The 16,459-nt window shown below is 32.4% G+C and overlaps 5 protein-coding genes and 2 pseudogenes across 7 annotated transcripts, besides 1 other annotated feature; 3 read left to right on the top strand and 4 right to left on the bottom strand.

The window, feature by feature from the left end:
* Positions 1 to 35: 35 nt before the first annotated feature.
* TVAGG3_0631120 (microtubule binding CLASP family) lies at positions 36 to 2,009 on the bottom strand (the record flags this gene model as incomplete). Its single annotated transcript, XM_001327865.1, has 1 exon — positions 36 to 2,009. The coding sequence occupies one exon, from the start codon at positions 2,007 to 2,009 to the stop codon at positions 36 to 38; it is 1,974 nt and encodes a 657-aa protein (XP_001327900.1).
* A 27-nt stretch (positions 2,010 to 2,036) lies between these two features.
* Positions 2,037 to 3,830, bottom strand: TVAGG3_0631110 (phosphomannomutase 45a family; the record flags this gene model as incomplete). Its single annotated transcript, XM_001327864.2, has 1 exon — positions 2,060 to 3,820. One exon carries the CDS (start codon positions 3,818 to 3,820, stop codon positions 2,060 to 2,062), a length of 1,761 nt encoding a protein of 586 aa, XP_001327899.1.
* A 551-nt stretch (positions 3,831 to 4,381) lies between these two features.
* Positions 4,382 to 9,465, bottom strand: TVAGG3_0631100 (transmembrane protein TMEM238 family; the record flags this gene model as incomplete). Its single annotated transcript, XM_001327863.1, has 1 exon — positions 4,593 to 8,987. One exon carries the CDS (start codon positions 8,985 to 8,987, stop codon positions 4,593 to 4,595), a length of 4,395 nt encoding a protein of 1,464 aa, XP_001327898.1.
* Positions 9,466 to 11,762: 2,297 nt separating this feature from the next.
* TVAGG3_0631090 (uncharacterized protein) lies at positions 11,763 to 11,978 on the bottom strand (the record flags this gene model as incomplete). Its single annotated transcript, XM_051240811.1, has 1 exon — positions 11,763 to 11,978. One exon carries the CDS (start codon positions 11,976 to 11,978, stop codon positions 11,763 to 11,765), a length of 216 nt encoding a protein of 71 aa, XP_051087398.1.
* Positions 11,979 to 13,112: 1,134 nt separating this feature from the next.
* Positions 13,113 to 16,459: part of a mobile genetic element that runs on past the window's edge.
* TVAGG3_0631080 (uncharacterized protein) lies at positions 13,713 to 14,540 on the top strand (the record flags this gene model as incomplete). The annotated part of the gene is made up of 1 exon (XM_001325801.2): positions 13,713 to 14,540. The coding sequence occupies one exon, from the start codon at positions 13,713 to 13,715 to the stop codon at positions 14,538 to 14,540; it is 828 nt and encodes a 275-aa protein (XP_001325836.2).
* TVAGG3_0631070 lies at positions 14,656 to 15,273 on the top strand (annotated as a pseudogene). The gene has a single exon. A coding segment is annotated over exon 1 (618 nt).
* TVAGG3_0631060 lies at positions 15,511 to 16,207 on the top strand (annotated as a pseudogene). Its single transcript has one exon. A coding segment is annotated over exon 1 (697 nt).

Here is a 16,459-nt window from a genome sequence, read left to right as displayed (position 1 = left end):
TTAACAAACAAACAATTTTTATTTTCTAATTATATTCATTCAAAGTTTCTTTTGTCAGTAATCAGTTTTTGCGTGAGATGTGGAAGGTTAGTAATTTTCTTCTGCAAAGCATTATCTCTTATTTCGACGAATTTTGAAATAAATTTTATGCAAGATCTTCTCACATTGATATTTGATGATGAGAGGTTCTTTATTGCATTATCTAGAAGTTTCCCACAGTTTGCATCAACAGTAATATTGTTATTTTCCATCACCATCAGTGCAATTTCAATTCCTTCTTCGTTTTCTGAGAGAGAAACAACATCGGAAATATCTTTGACAAGGTTGCAAAGGGCCGAAAAGCACCTTGCTCCAATGACACTAACGAATTCCCTCGAGCAGATCTTTCCGAGCTCCAAAATGAGGTTTGGCATCCTCATATCGCCAGCTACCTGGCCAATGTCCACCAAGAACGATGTCACGTTGTCCAGTTTCGTGTTATCCCTCAGCAACTGGATGATTTCATTCTCTGCTGCGACCACTGCACCAGCAATAACTTTAGGTGGTTCTTCTATTGCGGATAAGTCGAACTCGTTGTAGTTCCTGGCAGAGATGAATTTTGTAAGTGATTGGAACCCAAAGAAGGAGAAATCCGATGAATAAATGGCATTCTCAACCAACTCTAAACCATCGCATTTCACACCATCGTTTATGATCTTCTTGACTTGATTGACCGCGTGTTCAGGAATTTTTTTGAGTAGACTGGCTGCAATCAAGCTGGAGAGTACCATTATCACACTTTGCGGATTGTCTTCTCCAGCAATTATCACATCGTTGACAACTGATTCGATACCGTAAATATCAACAAACGCTTTCAGAGTTCTTGGTGGAGCCCTGGTAGCGATTAAGACTTCACCAATACTTCCGCGGAATTCGTTCTTAAACAGAGCAAGCAAAGGAGGTATTACAGCATCCCATTGAGCGGAGATTCCGAAATTGCAGGCTGTGACAATCGAAGAAGGAAGGGCGAACTCGATGCCTTCGAGAATCTGCATGTTCCCTATAACAACAATGTTCGTGAGAATCTTCGCAAACTTCTCCGCAAACTCCTTCGTGTCAGGAGGCATGTATTCACTGAGATTTGCGCCATCTAAGAGAGAAGTGCCGTTCTGTTGAGTAACGGTGATGTTGCGCCTAGAAATCCGAGTAGGCGTAAGGGGTTGAACTGGCCGAGGACTGTTTCTGTTGCGGGAGGAACTGAAAATGCTGCGTTCAGGTGTTCTGGGAATTCTTGATGGAGATCTGGATCTGGGTTGATCAGATGGACTCTGAAGAGAGGAAAGAGGTGTCCCATTGATTTCTGAAAGCGCTTCACGGGCAGAATCCCTCACTTCTGCTGAAGGATCTTTTGTTAATTTTGTAATGTTGCTTTTAAGCTCCGAAATGAATTGATTGGTAAGAGTTTGAGGCCATTTATGTATTAAAAGAGTTACTGCCTGCGCTACAATTAATCTTCGCTCTTTGATTTTTGAAACTGTTTCTGCAAGTAAAGCTTTTGCTGTTCTTCTTAAGGGGACACATTCTGTAATAGCCAATATTGCGAATTTACAAGAATCTCCAATGAAAGATGATGCGTGATTTGATTGCTTAATTAAGCAAGAAATTGTAATATCAATACATGGAGAAAACTTTGTTTCGAGTAATTCTGCTGCTGAAACTAAGAACAATGTTGCTAATTTAACGAGTTTTGATTTTGCTTCGCTAATTGTTTTTGCAGTAGCTGTTACTAATGATACAATATCGAATTCATTGAATTGTAATGCTCCTCCTTTCAGTAGCTGTACTCCTCTTTGAAGAGCTGTACATTTATTTTCCCAATCAGTTCCAGTCAAGGCGTCCAAAATCTTTTCTTTCGCTTCATCTGCCTGCTCTGGAGATGTGACAATTTCTGCTGTGAATCCTTGCATCGGATCTATGTAAATATTACGGATTTCATTTGATTCATCTTCCCTAAAAGCTTTTTTCGACATAAAAAAAAAATAAATTAAAAATATTTTGCAAGCCGAATAGTTAAATTTTTTTAGTCAGTATGTTTAAGATTATACTTCTCACGAAGGAGGAGATCATCCTGGATAGCCTTGAGAACTTCCTCGAGATCCTTCTCAGCCTTTTGAAGGTTTTCAGCACCGAGTTCTATGTACCATTTAATTTTTGGTTCAGTGCCAGATGTACGGATTGTAGCCGTTGTGCCGTTGTCAAGATAGAAAGTGATCATTTGGCCGGACTGCTGTGGAAGAACAGTCTTATGATCCGAAGTACGAGAATCGTAGCCTGTTGTCATGTCTCTTACGCCTGTTACAGCGAATCGGCCGACCTTCTGGACGTACTTTCCATCTGGACCAGATGTCCTCATGTGAACAAAGACAGCCTTGATGATCTCTGGGTCATGGCACATGAAGTACGAATTGTTGAAGAGGTAGTAACCGTACTTAGCATAGATGTCATCAAGCTTGTCTGTAAGTGATTTGTTTTCGTGCCTCTTAAGATAGTGAGCCATTTCAAGTACAACAGCTGTTGTTGAAATAGCATCTTTATCTGGTGTGATATGTGGGACCATTTCGTAGCCAATAGCCTCTTCGAAAGCAAGGAGTGGAGTTACTCCTTCTTCGGCGGCCTTAAGAGCAGCATTTCCAAGCCACTTGAAGCCAGTAAGAGTTTCTTCATACTGGAAACCTTCAACTTCTGCCATTCTCTTCTGCATCTTTGTAGAAACTGTAGAGTTCATGAACTTAGCCTTTGAACGATCGCCCTTGAGGTGCTGAATGAACCACCAAGTAAGGAGGATGCCAGTATGATTGCCGTGAAGGATACGGAATGAGCCATCTTTCTGGCGGACAGCAACACCAACACGGTCAGCATCTGGATCCTGGCAGATGATAAGATCAGCACCAGTAAGGTTAGCACGAGCGATAGCATGGCGGAAGACTGGTTCTCCTTCTTCTGGGTTAGGGAAGGCAGCAGTTGGGAAGTCTCCATTACCTTCGCACTGCTCTGGAACTGGGATTGGGAGTGGAAGATTGAATGTGTGGAGAGCCCAGAGAGTTGGCTTATGGCCAACGCCGTGCATAGCAGAATAAACAACGCGAAGGCCTGATGGTTTGTTGTTTTCTTCGTAGTGGAAGCAAAGTTTCTCACGAATCATCTTGCTGTAGGCGGCACGGACATCGTCGAGTGGATCAATGCAAAGTGGTGAGTCAACAAATAGCGATTGATCAAATCCTTCCCACCTGATAAGGTTCTGCTGAATAGCTTTGCTGATTCCAGCATCATGTGGTTCAATAATCTGAGCACCATTGTCCCAGTAAACCTTGTAGCCATTATCCGTAGCAGGATTGTGAGAAGCAGTAACCATGACACCACCAGCAGCGTTGAGATAGCGGATACCGAATGCAACATATGGTGTTGGGATGATTGTAGAGAACAAGTAAACCTTGATTCCCTTCATTAAGAAGACAGAAGCTGTAATTTCGGCGTATTCACGAGAATATTTACGAGCGTCATAACCGATTACGATACCACGTTTCTGCATTGTTTCAAGGCCTAAAGTATCAATACTATACTTGCAATAACCTTGAGCTGTTTGAAGAATGAGACATGGGTTAATTTGGGAGTAACCTGGACCAGTACGACCACGGATGCCAGCTGTGCCGAAAGTAAGGCGGCTTCCAAAATACTTCTTTAATTCTTCCTCGTTATTAAGGGCGGCTTTGATTGTCTCTTTGAATTCTGGAATGCTTTCAACTGTGAGGTATTCCTCAGCAGCTTTACGAAGAGCAGACATTATTCGAAAATGAAATGATGAATAACTCTCAAAAATTCAATCCTAATTTTTTTTTTCTAAGGTGGCCATTTACTTCTCAATTTTCTGTCTTTTTAAAAATAGTCAAAGGGTTTTTTGAATAAAATTTTTAAGAACCGAATACAATTAAATAAAATGCTCCAAGAATATTATGGCTATAATATAATAAGAATAACGATAATTAGATATCCGACCATTATTTTCTGGAAAGCTCATGACATGTATTCAATTGAATTGAATGGAGAATGCGATAATAGGGCAGTATCGTCTTTGCGTAATTGGTTGCATCTTGTTTGTACTCCTTTTAAAAATTTTATCCCCATGTCAATTCCCCTTTTCACAAAATTCACACAGTTTTGGCTGCCCACTTACCTCCTCAAAAGTATTTTCCCTAAGAATTAACCTCTAGCTTAAATTTTTCTCATGATCAGAACTGCTAAACAGCATACATAAGAACAACGGAAGGATTTAGAATTTTATAGCATCCAAATTAAGTCTAAAATACTGAATTTTATGCTTGAATTATTTATTATCGTATTGTACATTTGTATTTTATAGGATCAATCAAAAGTTTTTGAATTATTCGAAAATTAAAAAAAAAATTGATTATTAAATACAACATTCTATGCCGGTTGTGGATCAAGTTGTAATTGTGTTTATGTTCAAGTATTAATTTTTTATTTTTTTGTGTGTGTGTTTATGTTCAAATTAATATAGTTGTCAAAAAAGTTTGTTGGGGAAAAAAACATACATTTTATTTTCGCTTAAAGAACTTTTGAGAAAAGTTCTCTGATTTTGGTTGAATAATTTTAAACATTTTATCTAAAGGATGATTTCCTGTATTTTGGTCAGATTTCTTGAGTTTTCGCTGTCTATTTTGATTCACAATGTTTTTCATTAAATTCAAGTCCATAATTCGATTTTGTTTTTGAATTTGATTATTGATTCCACGGCCTCCAATAGGGCTTAATGGAGTCCTCTGCTTATTCCTGCTGGGAAACATCATTTGTATCAGTGTTTGTCTGGAAACTCTTGACCGTCTCTGGTTTCTTCTCGATGGAGCTTTGTAGTTACTAATTACCCTGTAGAGAGGAGATTGATGTGGATCTGGAGGAGGAATGCCATTAGGATCAAAAGATACTTTCCTAGGATGTTCACTTCTTTTATGTGGAGGAATGCTATTCACTGAATAAAGGGGCGTTTCATCATCAGCTGGCGTTGTCAGGAATTTACTTCTTGGAGATAAGTCAAATTTATATATTTTGTTGTGAGATGGCTGCTCAAGTGTTTGAAGTGACGGAAGCTTCTTGTATTCTAAATCCTTTGTGAATTCAGTGTCAATCCTTCTGTTTGCCATTTCAATTTGGGACATTAGATCTGCAGCATCTGTGACAATATCATCTTCTGTTTCTAAATTTTCGTTATTTGGTGTTTCAGTTATTTCTTGCTCATGGAGAATTTCACTGTATCCCTTTTGGTATTGGCCAACAGAGTATCTCCTTTTTAATGTGTTATGATTCTGGATGTGCACAGCTTGACATGTATTTTCATTGTCAGGAATAAATCCATCGTACGTAATTCTTCTATTAATAAGTTGAATTGGTGTTCTTTCTTCGTAACTTTGATTCATTTCGGCTGCATTTTTGCCTTCTTGCCATTCAGAAGTATAATTTTGGCAAATTTTATTGGTTTGTTTATCAATTTGTGGAATATGATCGAATTTATTGGTTAAATTTTTGTTAGCTGAACTTTCTGGATATTTTCTAACTTGTTTTGGTTCAAACTCATAAGTAACATTTGAGTTTATTCCGCATTCTGAGATTTCATTTTGAGGAGAAAATGACATATATTTATTTTTATCAAATGCCTTTGTTTTTAGCATTTCTGTGTTATTTTGTGTTTCTTCAAAAGAATTTTCTTGAAAATTGTATGTAGATTGATTAGCTAGTTTGTTTTGTTTAAATTTTTTAAAACTTTGCATTGTATTTTCTACCTTTCTTTGATTAAAATTGAATTCATTACTTTGATTTCGTTCAATATTTTTATAAGTTTCATTTGCAATAATTTCTTTATTATTTTGAATTTCTCCTTGAGAATTGTAGTCACAATTCTGATTTTTATTTCGACTTAATTGTGTAATGTTTTGTAAAGTTGTTTCGCCTGTTTTGTGAAAATTTACTTTAGAGTAACTAAGGGTTATTTCACTGTCTTGATCAATCAGTTCATCTTTTAATTGATCATTTGTTAATTCTTTGTCTTGATCATTTGTTAATTCTTTGTCTTGATCAATCAGTTCATCTTTTAATTGATCATTTGTTAATTCTTTGTCTTGATCATTTGTTAATTCTTTGTCTTGATCATTTGTTAATTCTTTGTCTTGATCATTTGTTAATTCTTTGTCTTGATCATTTGTTAATTCTTTGTCTTGATCATTTGTTAATTCTTTGTCTTGATCATTTGTTAATTCTTTGTCTTGATCATTTGTTAATTCTTTAAATTGATTTGTTTTTCCTTTATTTTGTTGATTTTTTTCATATATTTGATACTTGTTTTCAAAATTTACATTGTTTATTTGGGAATCTGAAATCTCAATTAATTGTTCATCGAATTTTTGTATAAATTTATGCTGACCATTATCTGAGCAAATTGTTTGCATGAAAGATTTATTTCTCTTTGTTCTTGGGCTTTGCATGTTGCTACTTAAAGATGGTGTTTGGACATGATGGCACTCAGATGAAGTCTGAAATAAGACTTTCTTTTCATCTGATTTTTGGGATGAAACTTCTGTTGTGAAGAAATTCGATTTTTGGTCATCTTCAGTTAAGCAAGAATCATTTGTTTGGTTAGACAACACTAAGTTAATTGGCTGTGATCTGGATCCTTTAACTTTATCAAGTTTCCCTTCAGAAGGAATATCTTTAGATGAAAGCAAATGATGAAGAATTCCCTTTAACTGCTTTCTTGACTCGAATTTCATTGAAATTTTCTCCTCTGTTTGTTTTCTCTTTTCCTCTTCCTCGACCTTCAACTTCTTCTTTATTGCATCCTTGTTATTTGTTTGCTCCTTAAGCTTTTCTTTGAATCCTTTGTTCTCTATAGCCGTAATCTCATTCAATATTTGATTTCTGTCAGTTTCATTGTAGTTTTTCACTTTCTCAGACCTCTGTGTCTTTCGTGATTGCTTTCGACTGATTTTGTTTAGAATTCTCTGCTCTCTTCTAGAAACAGAATTTGTTAACTGCAAATATAAGTTTGGATAGAACTCTAATGCATGGAAAATCATCACATATTTTCCAATACTAATAAGTATATCAAATTTGGAATTTAGCAAATAAATCGAATTTATTTCGAAAGGAGATTGTAGTCTGCCGATTAGTTGGGATGGTTTTCCGAAAATCACCATGTTTTCTGATGTGTAGCAAACAAAAGATTCCTTTAGCAGTGACACTCCTTTGATTTTATCTGAAATGGGAAATTCCAAACAAAGATCAAAATCTGTTTGTAAATTAAAGATCTGAACCTTTTCATTGTTAGCAAGGAATAAATATGAACCTTCGAACTCAGCTAGATATATATCTTTTTCTGGAATATCTCTGATTACGCTCATTAAAGTGGGATCAAAAACAGTTAAACAGTTTTGGAAAGCTAGCCACAATCTATTTGTACTGTAATGATAATGGATACTAATTACATCTGTATATTTTAATTTCGATCTACTCATTTGTTCCAAATTTTCATATTTATAAGAAAGCAAATCTCCTTTCTTTGATACGCAGTATATACAAGGAATGTCTTTGTATATTCCAATACACATAGCTTTCGTTGGAACTGGTAAATTGCTCAAATGAATAAATTCAGCTTCGTCTATGGATTGATATTGTTCGATGGTATAATTGTCTCTGAAAATGAAGAGTTTTTCAGTCATTGTTTCAAAACTCAGAATATCGGATGTTCCGGTGGAATAAAATTGATCATTTTCATAAGCTACACCTCTATCATAGATGATGTTGATAATCTGATCTCGTCCAGATATTCCCATCGAAGAAGTTACTTTCGCTGTATCAGGGTTAGCAAATGTCAGAAATAAATTTTCATGGAGAAAGCAAATCTTTGGTGACGTCTGAGAAGAGATCTGAAGTTTAATCAAATTAATGGATGATGTAAAACCTTTCCATAAAATCCAAGGAATGTTGATAGCAAATGAATAAAATTTTGTATTAGACATCAAAACTAGGTGTTTGAGATCTTTGTTATATGAAATTGCTTCATATTTCTCTTTTAATGTGTAAACTTTCAAAAAGTTTAGTGTCTTTATGTCTAAAATGTATATTTCAAAATCTGTCAATAGTAAAATAAATTGGTTTGAAATAAACTCTAAATAATTAAATATAACTCCTGGTAAAGATATTGATTTTGCTATCTGTAGTATTCTATTGTAAATATTTATTGATCCATCTGGATTTAAAATTGCAAGTTTCTTAAATGGTTCTCTTTGAACAGTACTCTTTACGAAGTTTTTGGGTTTGCATATGAAGCATGATGATGATTTGGCAAAATTCAGAGTTAAATTGTAATCTTCAAAAACTACTTGCCCATCAAGAGTAATTACCGAAAAACCATGGAGTGTTGGTATTACAAATCTATTATAGAATTCATCATAATACACTTTTTGAAATAATTTAACTTGAGGAAAATTAAAAGTGAATAATTTTGTTATATCAATTGGATGATCTTTGTATTCTAGTGATTGATGGATAGAAATATCATATACATTAAGATTTGTTCCTAGTACAAGTATTTTCCCCTGGAAATAAAATAAAGATTCACAAGTTGTCATATCTATTCTAAATTCTTCTGAAATTTGGGGTAACCCTTTGACATTATCATAAAAAATCAAGTAAGGAGTCCCTTGTGTGATCCCCGCATATATATTTAAGTCGTCAATGAATAAAATCGCATTCAATTTGTAATTATACTGATCCAGTATTCCATAAGAAATTGTTGCAATGTATTTTGGAGATGAGTATACAAATACATTTTCTGTGCAACATTGAAGTGATGAAGGCCTGCAAACAGGCACAGTTATATCACTAACTGTTTTGACACCATATGATACAACGAGATCCGAGAATTGGCCTTCATACTGCATAGAATCAATGTTAATTTTTTTTTTTTGAAAAAAAAAAAAAATAAAGGTACAGTCACTTCCTTCCAACCAAAATTATGGCCTGAAACTCTGGCTAGAGACTATACATAGCGTATATATGTAGATGTTTGAGCTTGGAGAAAATCGGCTAATACAATCTTGAGTTATATTATCCCCACGAATTATCTCCAGAATTTACTTATATATCGACACGAGACGATTCAGTACAAGAAGTAGATCAGTTTTCTATCATAAAATGAATCATATATCAAAATAATGCAGTAGAATTGATACAATTTACAATACTGGTATAAAATTGAAGCTTACGATATTATGAACTTTATAACAATTAGAACAAGGATCTCAGATGTTAACTACAATCTTAGAATTACGTTTTTAATCTTCTAAATTGAAGATATAATCGACTAAAAACTTGATTTATACTCTATTTATCAGAATTTTTTACTGATTTAGCTTGCACTTATTCACAATCTAATACATTTGTTTCAAAATTACATATTATTTGGATTGATGTTTGTGTATGAAATAATATTTTAAAATTGAAAGTTAAATTCATTATATCATATGACAGGAAATAAAACTTTGGTAATCATCCCGTTCGATTTTACAGTTGAAAATTCCAAAAAAAATTCGAAAAAAGAAAAATAATTATCAAAGATTTAATTTTTCACCAGGAAAAATAGATTTTGAATATTTTTTGGAAAACTATGATGAAGTATTATTGTCCAAACTTTGAATGTGAATCATTTGCAAGTGAAAAAAACTAATAATTTTTGATTTCCATAATAAATATTTTTACTCTTCAATACAAAGCAAACTAGATCTCAGATGTTATGATAAAAATGATATATGCATGATGAATTTCAATATTTTTTAAAGTAAATAAATAATGTCTTTATTTCACCAACAACAAGTAAATATAATAATCGTATCTAAGTGTATCCGTAAATGTTTCGTAATTGTTATTGTTTGTGATATCAAATAATAACATTATGATAAGATATCAAATTTCAATATTAAATAAATCTCATGAAATCAGAGTAATTGTTTGGCGAATGAATATTACTTAGTAAGAAAAAGAGAAATCACTTCTGAAAAACTTCATGAAAGCATTCAAATATCAGTAGTATATGTTGAAGGGTTGTGTGACTTTTTTTGTAAACGTAAGAATTCATACAATATTGAACGATTTTGTATCATTTTTTTTAACATATGAAGTAAAAAATGTATGATTCTTACGGTTTTTATTCTTACGTTTTTGAATAAATCAAGATTTAAAAATGTTCAAAATTGTAAGACATTTACACTCAGCCCATACATAATGAAACAAAAGAAGTTATATATAGATGATGTCAGATATTCCGCGATTAATTAATTATTGTTGAAGAACTGAATGGAATCAATGGAGTCATAATCAAAGACCTCATAAACGAGAAAAAGAAATTGAAACTAATGATTATTTGAATTTATGAAATCAATTATTTGATTCATTCTTTCTTCAATCTCTTCTATTCTTTTTGTTAAATCATCTATTTTCATTAATGAGGTGATTCTTGATTGAGGAATAGATTTCAAACTAACCACTCCTTTTATTTTTGAAATTTTGAATCCATCAACTTTAAACATTTTATTCAATTTACATGTTGTCAATTCTTCAAATAATTTTTTATTATTAGCATAATAGTCATTAAATTCTTCAACAGATGAAAAAATTTTTATTTCAGTAATTGGTAGTAGTATATGTTGAAGGGTTGTGTGACTTTTTTTGTAAACGTAAGAATTCATACAATATTGAACGATTTTGTATCATTTTTTTTAACATATGAAGTAAAAAATGTATGATTCTTACGGTTTTTATTCTTACGTTTTTGAATAAATCAAGATTTAAAAATGTTCAAAATTGTAAGACATTTACACTCAGCCCATACATAATGAAACAAAAGAAGTTATATATAGATGATGTCAGCTATTCCACGATTAATTAAACATTGTTTAAATCATGAATGGAATCAATGGAGTCATAATCAAAGACCTCATAAACGGGTAAAAAGAAATTAGAAACTAATGATTATTTGAATTTATGATATCAATTATCTGATTTATTCTTTCTTCAATCTCTTCTATTCTTTTTGTTAAATCATCTATTTTCATTAATGAGGTGATTCTTGATTGAGGAATAGATTTCAAACTAACCACTCCTTTTATTTTTGAAATTTTGAATCCATCAACTTTAAACATTTTATTCAATTTACATGTTGTCAATTCTTCAAATAATTTTTTATTATTAGCATAATAGTCATTAAATTCTTCAACAGATGAAAAAATTTTTGTTTCAGTAATTGGTTTAACAACGTTTATTTTTTGTTGAACATTTTCACTTTCATTTATTTCTTCCTCCTCTGTTCCATTTATTTTTAAAATTGGTTTCATTTATCATTAAATAAAAATTAGAATATAAGTGATGAAATATATTTTTTAATTAATATTAAATCAGAAATGGCGGCGGGATTCTTTAAAAAATTATGGGATGGAATTAAGAAAGCTGCAGGTTGGGTTTATAAAAAGGTTATTAAACCTGTTGCAAACTTTTTGGCACCAGTAGCGAAAACGGCAGGAACTATCATAGGTGGAGTATTAGGTACTAAAGCAGGTAATCCAGCGATGGGAGCACAAGCAGGTAACGCAATTGGTGGAATAGCTGAAGGAATACTTAATAAAATAGGAGGTAAATAGTGGAAAAATAAATAAATATTATTTTTATCTTAGTATCGGTTGTAGTCTTTGATAAACTTTTTCTCCTTTATTTAATATTTCTCTTATTGGGGCGGCTTTTGGTGTTATTGATTCAGCAACGTCACTAATTGCTTCTTTATTCTTAAATATCCAATTTGCTCCTTTCTTCATTGTTTCCCAAACTTTATGCGCTCCTCTTTTTACTTTATCCCACAGTTTCTTAAAGAATCCTGCAGCCATAGTTGATTATTTCATTAAAATTAAAAATTCATTTTCATCTTTTAATTTTGATTTTTTATTTAATAATAAATGACGACTAACTATTTGGTGCCAAACACTAAACCGATTAATGGAAATGTGTTTCATTCATTCGAAAAGATAAATGAAATATTCGCAAAGAATGACGGTAGAAGATATTATAGAGAACTTGAAAGTTCATGCTATGACTCTGATGCTCCATATTTTGATGATAAACAAACTCATTTAAGAATTACAAATCCAGCTCATGATGTGAATCAATTAGGTGACACATATATTAAACGCAAAGTTAAAGCAACTCTAGTTTCAAATAAAGCTTTCACATGTGATGCCGCTTTTAAATGCATGCGTTTATTCGTTGGTTACAAATCATCAAATCAAAACTTTAAACAATTAGAAGTAGAAACTGAAAGAGGTGATGCTGGTTATCTTCAGATGGATTGCGCCCGTGAATCTTTTGCATTTGCAACATATAAACCGAAATCAGAAAGGAAAGTTAAAAAGTTTGTTCATTCGTTATATAATAATGTTCAAAAATATGATAACTCAGTATGTGGTAAATATATTGACCCTTCAGAAGTTTTCAAGAAAGCAAATGAAGAAGTTGATGTCACTTTTGATATGATTATTCCGGTAAATGATTTGTTAGCATTTCAGGCGTTCGATGATTATCCTAAATCATTTGGTGAAATCATTCTTAAATATTATGTTTTCAGGGATACTTTAGTATTTTGTCAGGTTGACCCGTTAAGAGTTGCTGATTTACAAAATTACGTTTATGAAAAGATAACTGATGAAAATTATGAAAAGATTATGAATCATGTTTATAAATATGATCGCAAATTCCAACAAATCGGACTTCCTGCCAAATTAATTACAAGCTTAGCCGCTACATCTGCTGACGCAACAGTTGATGACGTTATTATTTCATGCACAAAGATGGAAGTTTTAGAGGATAAATGCATTACACCAGGATACGGTTTAATTGAAGAATCAGTTAAAGCAATACCACGTTTATTCAGTAAGGAAGATCCATTCATGATTCCAGCTCAACATATTGACGTTCGTTCACTAAATGGAGGTTGCATCACTCCTGAAGGTATTAGCTCAGATTTCTCATACGCTCTTCATAATGTTACAGATGTTGTGTTAACATTTCCGAAGAATGCAATGCAAAGAACAGTTTTAGAAAATCCAATGCTTCGAGGTCTTCAGGTCACTATAGATTCCAGAAACTTCCCCGATCAAGCGATGACCACAGTGGGTGACATATTCTTTACACGTATGCTTCAAGCTTCTGATTTAGATGGAGTGAATGAATGCACGGAAGAATACGAGGACTCATTAACTAGACCACTGAATGATGATAATGGCACACCATTAGCTAGAACATGGAAAGACCAAACTTCATTCTTATGCACTATTCCAGTTCAACGTGATGGAGCGGGTATATTCTTTGATGGATTAGAAACTTTCAACTCACAAGTTACAGTACAAGTGAAAGCTTATCCAATCATTCAGGGTGAAAATGACACTTACTGTTCAAAGGTGACAAATCCTCCTCAGGTTTGGTTTACTAGGACTACATATTGGACATGGACACCGGACGAAGGTTTGAAATATCATCCAACAGGTACACCACCACAGTATAGAAGTTCATATGATGAAATATTGATGAATAGAAATGTTTAAAATTATAAATTTATTTTTGATTAAATGGATTTAAATTCATCCACTCCTTATGAAGAATTAGCAGGAGTATATAATACATACGTAGATGATATGATTAATGAAGCATTGAGTGATAATAGAAATGCTCTATCTAAGGAAAAATTAATGAAAATTCCATATTCTGAATGTTACTTAAATTCAATCACTGCAGCAATTGGTAAACAGAATAAAGGTAAAACATTAACGATATTAAAACAAATTATCATTATTGCTAACACTTCCCCCTATTCACATGTGTTAATTTATATCAACCGTTCAGGTTCACCTTCAGATGATACATTTGAATCTTTAAAGCATTTAATCAAAATTCCAATTATTTATTTATCACAAGAAGAAGCAGAAGATTATTTAAAAAACTTTTTAATGTATAAAGAATTATATAATCCAATCAAGAAGCAAGGATTAGAGGATAAAATTATTGATAAACAACGGGATGAATTATTTGAAACACTTTCTATTTCAAATTTTGATAGAGAATTTTTGCATTCACTCATTTTTCTAGATGATGCAGTGAAATCAAAACTAATAACAAATGAGAAATCATATTTTAATCAGTTATTAACTCAATGTCGACACATTCAGTGTTCATTCTTCATGGCTGTTCAATACTTCAAAGCATTAAGCACAAACATTAAATCAAATCTATCAACCCTTTTCATTTTCAGTGGGTTTAGTCGTCAACAGTTGAACGTTATGCTTTATCAAGTGAATTTACCAATGAGCATTAATGAACTTTACACACAATATCAGCAATTAGGTGAACATGGAAAAATAATAGTTGATTTAAATAAAGGAGGTGTTAAATTTGATTAACTTTTTATAATTAATTTTTATTTTTTATTTATAATTAAACATGACAGAAATGGCAAATCTTCTACAGGTTCCATTAAAACAAGGAACAAACAAAAAGGGTGGATATAATAGAACTATGAAAGTTCCTGATGGAATGAAAGAATTAGTCCACATTGTTGCTGGTCTTCAAAAGGATGTTAAACAAATGAGAAACGTTTTAACATTACCAGAAGCTCAAGCATATGCCAAACGTCATGGACCAAATTGGGAAGCACATGAAGCAGACATTACAGGACCAAATGGAAAGCCTGATGGTATAAATGAAGTTTTCGTTACTGATGGTCAAGGAAATATTAAAGTCATAAATGGGTATAAATTAACTATATCTGATTATCCTAAACGTAAAGCATATAATGAACGTTATCCTATGCAATTTGATGAAAATGGAAAAGCTGTTAACAATACATTGGAGAAGGTGAAAATGGTCCAATTAATTCATACCGTCATAATCCATATTCTTATTTCAATGAAGAATTAAATGCTATTGAAGAGGGACCGGATGGATTACCACGATATTCTAACCAGGTTTGATGGTCAATATGCAAATATTAGACCTGAAATTTCAGCTAAGAAATTCTTTAAAGTTGCTTTATTCGATCCAGTTTTCGCAAATGTTAAAGATGAACTTAACAGCAATTCCAACCAATTATAGTAGCAAGAATTGCATCAGGTGCTTTATCTCAAGCATTCAAAAATTTAATTAAGAAACCATTATATCAGCAACGAGGTTTAACTTATGATTTAGTTAAGGAATCAGATAAAAGAAAATTTGAGAAATCAAATGATTATAAGAATGCAATTAATGAATATATTCGGTCTATAATTTCGATGAAATGCTAAAAATCAACTTCATGAACAAATACAGGGAATAATAGATTCAAAAGTTCCAGCAAAATAAAAGTTTAAATATATTTTTTTTATTCGAATATAAATGAGAAGACGTTTCACTAGTCAAAAGAACACTAACGCAAAGCAGAGATTACGGTTGGTTATAACGTAAATGATGATAAATCACGAATTATTCAAAATGTTAAAGTTAATGTTAGCCCTGAATTAACAAGGTCAGCAACTCAACCAAATTTATTAACTCGTGACTTGCCGAAGAATGAGGAGGAGCAAAATAAAGAAGATGGAGACCCAATCATTTATCTGAACCCAGTAAAGAACCTGTTGAAATTCCCACTTATCCAACATACCCCCCACCTCTTTCATCAAACATCGAGAACCCAGGAATCTACGATTCCAGTCGCAATGCGCCATATAAAATAGACATTAATTCAGAATTAATGAAAATTTACCGTGTATAATAACTGATAATTATGATTCAATAATAAATTTAATTGATCAATCCGGTTTAATTATTTTACCTTATGAATCATTAATTCACATTATCGCCATTCTTTGTGATGTTCAAGATTCAGACGTTAAGATTCAATTTTTTCATAGATGATGAGGTTTCATGCTGCGGAACAGTTGCAAAAATAAATCCTATAAAGGATATTAGCACAATTAAGATATCAAAGAACGGAACAACAACTGAACTACATTTAACTTATAATGATATTTATAATAAAATAGTTGATGAATATAAAATATCACTTGAAAAATTCTTTGTTAAGGCCATTTAAATATTCAAGCATTAACATTATCGAATAATAATCCTTTGAATCATAATCAAATAATAATTGACCTTTCACCGTTTCTATCGTTTGTTTTATTTCTTTTTGTTCCCCACTATCTGGATCGGTCATTGTAATTGTTTTTGTTATAGTATCAGCTTTATCTTTAACTTCAATCTTTTTTCCATCGGGATATTTAAACCAAAATTCCAAAAATTCGATATTGTCAATCTGTTCATATTTTAATCTATCAATTACATT

The sequence above is a fragment of the Trichomonas vaginalis genome, chromosome III, assembly GCF_026262505.1.
Source record: "Trichomonas vaginalis G3 chromosome III, whole genome shotgun sequence".
In the NCBI taxonomy this organism is placed as follows: Eukaryota; Parabasalia; order Trichomonadida; family Trichomonadidae; genus Trichomonas; species Trichomonas vaginalis.
The sequence above is the reverse complement of the archived record's forward strand: the minus strand, read 5'-3'. Positions and strand labels throughout refer to the sequence as shown.